At 55.3% G+C, this 8,821-nt stretch overlaps 1 protein-coding gene across 1 annotated transcript in view; it reads left to right on the top strand.

Annotated features, from left to right (window-relative positions):
- The first annotated feature begins 2,694 nt into the window (after positions 1–2,694).
- The window catches only part of LOC139232646 (pentraxin-related protein PTX3-like), a 33,328-nt gene continuing 27,201 nt past the window's right edge, over positions 2,695–8,821 (top strand). Inside the window, exon 1 of the mRNA XM_070863095.1 lies at positions 2,695–2,932. Coding sequence (XP_070719196.1) covers positions 2,803–2,932 — 130 coding nt within the window. The 5' untranslated portion in view covers positions 2,695–2,802. The remainder of the gene's footprint in view (positions 2,933–8,821) is intronic.

The raw sequence follows: 8,821 nt of genomic DNA, 5'->3' as shown, positions 1-8,821 counted from the left end.
GTGGAGGAAGAGCATCCGGGAGGACGCTGAGCACCTCGAGTCTCGTTGCCGAGAGCACGCAGAAAGCAAGCACAGGCAGCGGAAGGAGCGTGCGGCAAACCAGTCCCACCCACCCCTTCCCTCAACCACTGTCTGTCCCACCTGTGACAGGGACTGTGGCTCTCGAATTGGACTGTTCAGCCAGCTAAGGACTCACTTTAAGAGTGGAAGCAAGTCTTTCCTCGATCCCGAGGGACTGCCTATGATGATGATGAAAACCCACCTGGTTCACTAATGCCCCTTTCGGGAAGGAAATCTGCCGTCCTTACCCGGTCTGGGCCGATACGTGACTCCAGACCCACAGCAAGGTGGTTGACTCGTAACTGCCCCTCTGAAATGGCCCAGCGAGACACTCAGTTGTACCAAACTGCTGCGAGAAAGTCAGCGCTGTGTGGGAGCACCTTCACCACACGGGACTGCAGCGGTTCAAGAAGGCGGCTCACCACCACCTTCTCAAGGGGCAATTAGGGACGGGCAATAAATGCCAGCCTTGCCAGCGACGCCCACATCCCAGGAACCAATGTAAACAACAAATATTCTGGGTAAACATCCTCTGTACCCTTTCCATCTCTCCTGAAGTGCGGGGGCCCAGGACTGCCCACAATCACAAGGCTCCAGCGGAGGCCTTCTTAATATAAAATGTTGGCCCAAACATTTTTTGGGGGGGGGGTGGGTGAGGGGAAGGAGATGTGGCATTTTTGCTGTGCCCACCGTGTGGCTGTGGCTTCATATCATTCCGTTGACCACCAATGTGCCAACATGGTGCCCCCTTCCCCTACACATGTCCCATCTCAGACCTGCTCCCGCGCGCTTTACAGCCAATGAAACACCTTTTTTGAACTGTAGTCACTGTGGGAAACGCGGCAGCCAAATTGCGCACAGCGAGCTCCCACAAACAGCACCATGATAATGAGCCAGATAATCTGTTTCTTCTTAGTGATGTGGATTGAGCAATAAATATTGGCCCCAGGTGAATTCCCCTGCTCTGAAATAGCAACCGTGGGATCTTTTACATCCTCCTGAGAGGGCAGAGGGGCCCGCGTTTCAAGGTCTCCTCCGAAAGACGGCACCTCCGACAGTGCAGAGCTCCCCCAGCACTGCACTGGGAGCGTCGGCCTGGATTTATGTGCTCAAGTTCCTGGAGTGGGACTCGAACCCACAACCTTCTGACTCAGAAGCGAGAGAGAGTGTGTGACCCACTAAGCCATGGCTAACACCAGATGTAAAGGCCAGCTTTCCATCAGCCTCCTTCACAATGTCGTGCCTTATATCATCATCAAAGGCAGTTCCTCGGAATCGAGGAAGACTTGCTTCCACTCTTAAAATGAGTCTGAAGGTGGCTGAACAGTCCAGTACGAGAGCCACAGTCCCTGTCACAGGTGGGACAGACAATGGTTGAGGGAAAGGGTGGGTGGGACTGGTTACTTAAGGAAGGATATAGCTTTGGAGGGGGTACAGAGACGATTCACTAGGCTGATTCCAGAAATGAGGGGGTTACCTTATGATGATAGATTGAGTAGACTGGGTCTTTACTCGTTGGAGTTCAGAAGGATGAGGGGTGATCTTATAGAAACATTTAAAATAATGAAAGGGATAGACAAGATAGAGGCAGAGAGGTTGTTTCCACTGGTGGGGGAGACTAGAACTAGGGGGCACAGCCTCAAAATACGGGGGAGCCAATTTAAAACCAAGTTGAGAAGGAATTTCTTCTCCCAGAGGGTTGTGAATCTGTGGAATTCTCTGCCCAAGGAAGCAGATGAGGCTAGCTCATTGAATGTGTTCAAGTCACAAATAGATAGATTTTTAACCAATAAGGGAATTAAGGGTTACGGGGAGAGGGCGGGTAAGTGGAGCTGAGTCCACGACCAGATCAGCCATGATCTTGTTGAGTGGCGGAGCAGGCTCGAGGGGCTAGATGGCCTACTCCTGTTCCTAATTCTTATGTTCTTATGGTTTGCTGCACGCTCCTTCCGCTGCCTGTGCTTGCTTTCTGCACGCTCTCGGCGACGAGACTCGAGGTGCTCAGCGCCCTCCCGGATGCACTTCCTCCACTTAGGACGGACTGGTCTTTGGCCAGGGACTCCCAGGTGTCGGTGGGGATGTTGCACTTTATCAGGGAGGCTTTGAGGGTGTCCCTGTAACGTTTCCTCTGCCCACCTTTGGCTCGTTTGCCGCGCAGGAGTTCCGCGTAGAGCGCTTGCTTTGGGAGTCTCGTGTCGGGGCATGGCGGACAATGTGGCCCGCCCAACGGAGCTGGTCGAGTGTGGTCAGTGCTTCGATGCTGGCGATGTTGGCCTGGTCGAGGGACGCTGACGTTGGTGCTGTAACGTTAGCGTAAGTGGTTTTAGTGATATTATTGGCGTAGAGAGTGGGAAGGAGGCTGGGAGTAAGAGGATTTGATGTGATGGGGGTGGGGGGGGGGGGTTGAAAGCAAGCAGCTAAGCTCAGGGGGGAACACAGAGGCGTGGCAGAATATTTCTTTTGCTGCGAGAGCAGCCACTCATTCGCTCCCAGAGGGGGGAGAGAGAGAGAGAGAGAGAGAGAGAGCTTCTTGTGTTACTTTTTATACTGTGTTAGGGTGAGGAGGGGCTGCGGGTGTCAGAGCCAGGCTTTATAATGTGACGGGACGGCAGCAGACTGCTCAGTCTGTGAACTCTCCAGTCGCCGAGAGAGAAGGGGGAGCAGGCTGCCAACATCGCCACTGCTGCTGCTGCTGCTTACGCAAGCCCCGGGCTTGCCCCCAAACGAAACCTCCGGTCTACCATGGCTGGCCTCCTCCTCCTCCTTCTCCTCCTCGCCTCGCCATTCCTGTTGGTGGCCGCGTTTTCCTTGAGCGCCGACGATAACTTCCTGCTCTACCCGGACTCGTTCGAAGACAGCCGCGAGGAGGAAGGTGAGTGCGGCTTGGCGCGGGAGGGATCCCTTGGGGGGGGGTGGAGGGGCCACATTCGGGGGTCAGGGGTCGTCGGGGAGCAGGAAAAAAAAGACTTGCATTTATATAGCGCCTTTCACGACCACCGGGCTTCTCCAAGCGCTTTACAGCCAATGAAGTACTTTTTGGAGTGCAGTCACTGTTGTAATGTAGCGAAACGCGGCAGCCAATATGCGCACAGCAAGATCCCACCGACGTCAATGTGATAATGATCCAAATAATGTTTTTTTTTTGTTTAAGTTGATTGAGGGCTAAATATTGGCCCCAGGACACCGGGGAGAACTCCCCCTGCTCTTCTTCGAAATAGCGCATGGGAGCATTTACGTTAGCGAGCAGACGGGGCCTCGGTTTAACATCTCATTCGAAAGATGGCCCCTCCGACAGTGCGGCGCTCCCTCAGTACTGGCTCTCCGACAGTGCGGCGCTCCCTCAGTACTGGCTCTCCGACAGTGCGGTGCTCCCTCAGTACTGGCTCTCCGACAGTGCGGCGCTCCCTCAGTACTGCTCCTCCGACAGTGCGGCGCTCCCTCAGTACTGGCTCTCCGACAGTGCGGCGCTCCCTCAGTACTGCTCCTCCGACAGTGCGGCGCTCCCTCAGTACCGCCCCTCCGACAGTGCAGCACTCCCTCAGTGCTGCCCCTCCGACAGTGCAGCGCTCCCTCAGTACTGCCCCTCCGACAGTGCGGCGCTCCCTCAGCACCGCCCCTCCGACAGTGCGGCGCTCCCTCAGCACCGCCCCTCCGACAGTGCGGCGCTCCCTCAGCACTGCCCCTCCGACAGTGCGGCGCTCCCTCAGCACTGCCCCTCCGACAGTGCGGCGCTCCCTCAGCACTGCCCCTCCGACAGTGCGGCGCTCCCGCAGCACTGCCCCTCCGACAGTGCGGCGCTCCCTCAGCACTGCCCCTCCGACATTGCGGTGCTCCCTCAGCACTGTCCCTCCGACAGTGCGGCGCTCCCTCAGCACCGCCCCTCCGACAGTGCGGCGCCTCCGACAGTGCGGCGCTCCCTCAGCACTGCCCCTCCGACATTGCGATTGCGGCGCTCCCTCAGCACTGCCCCTCCGACAGTGCGGCGCTCCCTCAGCACTGCCCCTCCGACAGTGCGGCACTCCCTCAGTACTGCTCTTCCGACAGTGTGGTGCTCCCTCAGTACTGCCCCTCCGACAGTGCAGCACTCCCTCAGTACTGCCCCTCCGACAGTGCGGCACTCCCTCAGCACTGCCCCTCCAACAGTGCGGCGCTCCCTCAGCACTGCCCCTCCGACAGTGCGGCGCTCCCTCAGCACTGCCCCTCCGACAGTGCGGTGCTCCCTCAGCACTGCCCCTCCGACAGTGCAGCACTCCCTCAGCACTGCCCCTCCGACAGTGCGGCGCTCCCTCAGCACTGCCCCTCCGACAGTGCGGCGCTCCCTCAGCACTGCCCCTCCGACAGTGCGGCGCTCCCTCATTACTGCCCCCCCGACAGTGCGGCGCTCCCTCAGCACTGCCCCTCCGACAGTGCGGCGCTCCCTCATTACTGCCCCCCCGACAGTGCGGCGCTCCCTCAGCACTGCACCTCCGACAGTGCGGCGCTCCCTCATTACTGCCCCCCCGACAGTGCGGCGCTCCCTCAGCACTGCCCCTCCGACAGTGCAGCGCTCCCTCAGCACTGCCCCACCGACAGTGCGGCACTCCCTCGGTACTGCCCCTCCGACAGTGCAGCACTCCTTCAGTACTGCCCCTCCGACAGTGCGGCGCTCCCTCAGTACTGCCCCTCCGACAGTGCGGCGCTCCCTCAGCACTGCCCCTCCGACAGTGCGGCGCTCCCTCAGCACTGCCCCTCCGACAGTGCGGCGCTCCCTCAGCACTGCCCCTCCGACAGTGCGGCGCTCCCTCAGCACTGCCCCTCCGACAGTGCGGCGCTCCCTCAGCACTGCCCCTCCGACAGTGCGGCGCTCCCTCAGCACTGCACTGGGAGTGTCAGCCTAGATTTTTTTTGTGCTCAAGTCCCTGGAGTGGGACTGGAACCCACAACCTTCTGACCCAGGAGGAGAGCAACGGTGATTCGGCGCTGGGTGGGGATGGATCCGTGGGGAGGTGACGCCACACTCCAGTTTTCGATGGGGAGGATGAGGTGAGGTGGGGGGGTGCTGCGCAGAGGGGCGGGGAGGAGGTCTCGGCTCTGGGCTGCTGGAAGTGACGGAGTTCAAGTGAGGGGCGGTGGTGTGATTTTCAGCACAGAGGAGGCGGGGAGGGGAATGTCTCGTGGCTCGGCGGGAGCGGGTTTGTGGTTCTGGGGAAAGTCCCGGGGAGCAGTGACTCTGAGAGAAGGAGGGAGATGGGGGGAGGCGAGGGGGGGCGAGAGAAAGGGAGGGGAGAGAGAGGGAGAAAGGTGGAGAATGGAGGATATGGTTAGAGAGATGGGGAGAGAGGGGAGAAACTGGTTGCTGATCCAATCTCAGTGATGTTTATTCAGCAGGGTAAGGGTCACTCACTAATTGTACAGAGTCACTGTTTATTCAGCAGGGTAAGGGTCACTCACTAACTGTACAGAGTCACTGTTTATTCAGCAGGGTAAGGGTCACTCACTAACTGTACAGAGTCAATGTTATTCAGCAGGGTAAGGGTCACTCACTGTAACTGTACAGAGTCACTGTTTATTCAGCAGGGTAAGGGTCACTCACTAACTGTACAGAGTCACTGTTTATTCAGCAGGGTAAGGGTCACTCACTAACTGTACAGAGTCACTGTTTATTCAGCAGGGTAAGGGTCACTCACTAACTGTACAGAGTCAATGTTATTCAGCAGGGTAAGGGTCACTCACTGTAACTGTACAGAGTCACTGTTTATTCAGCAGGGTAAGGGTCACTCACTAACTGTACAGAGTCACTGTTTATTCAGCAGGGTAAGGGTCACTCACTGTAACTACAGAGTCACTGTTTATTCAGCAGGGTAAGGGTCACTCACTAACTGTACAGAGTCAATGTTATTCAGCAGGGTAAGGGTCACTCACTAACTGTACAGAGTCACTGTTTATTCAGCAGGGTAAGGGTCACTCACTAACTGTACAGAGTCACTGTTTATTCAGCAGGGTAAGGGTCACTCACTGTAACTACAGAGTCACTGTTTATTCAGCAGGGTAAGGGTCACTCACTAACTGTACAGAGTCACTGTTTATTCAGCAGGTTAAGGGTCACTCACTGTAATTGTACAGAGACTGTTTATTCAGCAGGGTAAAGGTCACTCACTAACTGTACAGAGTCACTGTTTATTCAGCAGGGTAAGGGTCACTCACTGTAACTGTACAGAGTCACTGTTTATTCAGCAAGGTAAGGGTCACTCACTGTAACTGTACAGAGTCACTGTTTATTCAGCAGGGTAAGGGTCACTCACTGTAACTGTACAGAGTCACTGTTTATTCAGCAGGGTAAGGGTCACTCACTGTAACTGTACAGAGTCACTGTTTATTCAGCAGGGTAAGGGTCACTCACTGTAACTGTACAGAGTCACTGTTTATTCAGCAGGGTAAGGGTCACTCACTAACTGTACAGAGTCACTGTTTATTCAGCAGGGTAAGGGTCACTCACTGTAACTGTACAGAGTCACTGTTTATTCAGCAGGGTAAGGGTCACTCACTAACTGTACAGTCACTGTTTATTCAGCAGGGTAAGGGTCACTCACTAACTGTACAGAGTCACTGTTTATTCAGCAGGGTAAGGGTCACTCACTGTAACTACAGAGTCACTGTTTATTCAGCAGGGTAAGGGTCACTCACTAACTGTACAGAGTCACTGTTTATTCGGCAGGGTGTGGGTGCTTTCGAGGGAACGAGAGAGAAGAATGATCAAAGGAGCAGTGACTGAGCGAGCGAGGGAGAGAGTGAGATGGGAGGGGAGAGAGAGAGCGTGAGGGGGAGGGGAGGGCTTAGAGAGAGAGGGAGAGAGAGAAGAAATAGAGGGGGAGAGGGAGAGAAAGAAGGTCATGGGTAGAAAGAGAGAGAGTTGGGGAAGCAGGGGAGTAACTGTGATCACCATCTGATCTCAGAGACTGTTAATTCAGCAGGGTGAAGATTTCTGTTTCCCATTCACAAAATAGTGCCCCCATGATACAAATGTGGGTATCTGATTGCCTCTTCGAATGGCGTGATCGTTTACAGTGAGAGCTAGTACTAGTGAATTGGTTGCTGCATGCGGAAAAGATATGCATTGACAGTTCGATTATCGCGGGCGGGCTGATCCAACCCCTCCCCCGGTCAACGAAGTGGGGGGGGGAGGGGAGCTTGAGCTGTGCCTTTGCTCTTGCCCCTCCGGGCCAGCGACTCAATGCGCACACGGGCGGAGAGGGACGTTCACACATCAGCCCAGATGTGGTAGGTCCATGAGCGGTCCAACCCATCCTGCCCAGCCCTGCCCCACCCAGACCAACCCTGCCCAGCCCAGCTCTGCCCCACCCCAACCCCACCTTACCTTTATGGATATACTTGCCATAGAGGGAGTGCAGCGAAGGTTCACCAGACTGATTCCTGGGATGGGGGGATTGTCCTATGAGGAGAGATTGAGCAGACTAGGCCGATATTCTCTAGAGTTTAGAAGAATGAGAGGTGATCTCATTGAAAGGTACAAAATTCTTACAGGGCTCGACAGGGTAGATGCAGGGAGGATGTTTCCCCCCGGGCTGGGGAGTCTAGAACCAGGGGTCACAGTCTCAGGATAAGGGGTCGGCCATTTAGGACGGAGATGAGGAGAAACTTCTTCACTCAGAGGGTGGTGAATCTTTGGAATTCTCTACCCCAGAGGGCTGTGGAGGCTCAGTCGTTGAGTATATTCAAGGCTGAGATCAATAGATTTTTGGATATTAAGAGGATCGAGAGATATGGGGATCGGGCGGGAAAGTGGAGTTGAGGTCGAAGATCAGCCATGATCGTATTAAATGGCGGAGCAGGCTCGAGGGGCCGAATGGCCGACTCCCGCTCCTAATTCTTATGTTCTTGTGTACGAGGGAAAGAGAGTGAGAGGGAATGAGAGGCAGAGAGGGGTGAGACACCTGCCTTGCGTTGAGCCTGGATTCAGAGCCTGTCCTCAGAGATGAGGAAGAAGTTATTCTCTCAGAGGGTCGTGAACCTGTGGAATTCTCTGCCCCACAGAGCTGTGGAGGCTGGATCATTGAATATATTTAAGGTGGAGATAGATTTTTGATCGAAATGGGAGTCAAAGGTTATAAGAACATAAGAAATAGGAGCAGGAGTCGGCTATTTGGCCCCTCGAGCCTGCTCCGCCATTTAATACCATCATGGCTGATCTGATCACGGACTCAGCTCCACTTCCCCGCCCGCTCCCCATAACCCCTTATTCCCTTATCAGTTAAGAAACTGTCTATCTCTGTCTTAAATTTATTCAATGACCCAGTCTCCACAGCTCTCTGAGGCAGCGAATTCCACAGATTTACAACCCTCTGAGAGAAGAAATTCCTCCTCATCTCAGTTTTAAATGGGCGGCCCCTTATTCTAAGATCGTGCCCTCTGGTTCTAGTCTCCCCCCCATCAGTGGAAACATCCTCTCTGCATCCACCTTGTCAAGGCCCCTCATAATCTTATACGTTTCGATAAGATCACCTCTCATTCTTCTGAACTCCAATGGGGAGCGGGCGGGGAAGTGGAGCTGAGCCCAAGAACGGATCAGCCATGATCTTATTGAATGGCGGAGCAGGCTCGAGGGGCCGAATGGCCGACTCCTGCTCCTATTCTTTTGTACAAGGGAAAGAGAGCGAGGGGTGAGAAAGCTGTCTTGCGTTGGGCCTGGATTCGGAGCCGGTCCTCGGGGTGAAGTGGCGGTGTTGTTGTGGCGGCTCCGAGCTCCTGTTTTACGGCCCTGTTT

Source organism: Pristiophorus japonicus, chromosome 20 (assembly GCF_044704955.1).
Source record: "Pristiophorus japonicus isolate sPriJap1 chromosome 20, sPriJap1.hap1, whole genome shotgun sequence".
NCBI classification, from domain to species: domain Eukaryota; kingdom Metazoa; phylum Chordata; class Chondrichthyes; family Pristiophoridae; genus Pristiophorus; species Pristiophorus japonicus.
This window is presented reverse-complemented; position numbering and strand designations above follow the sequence as displayed.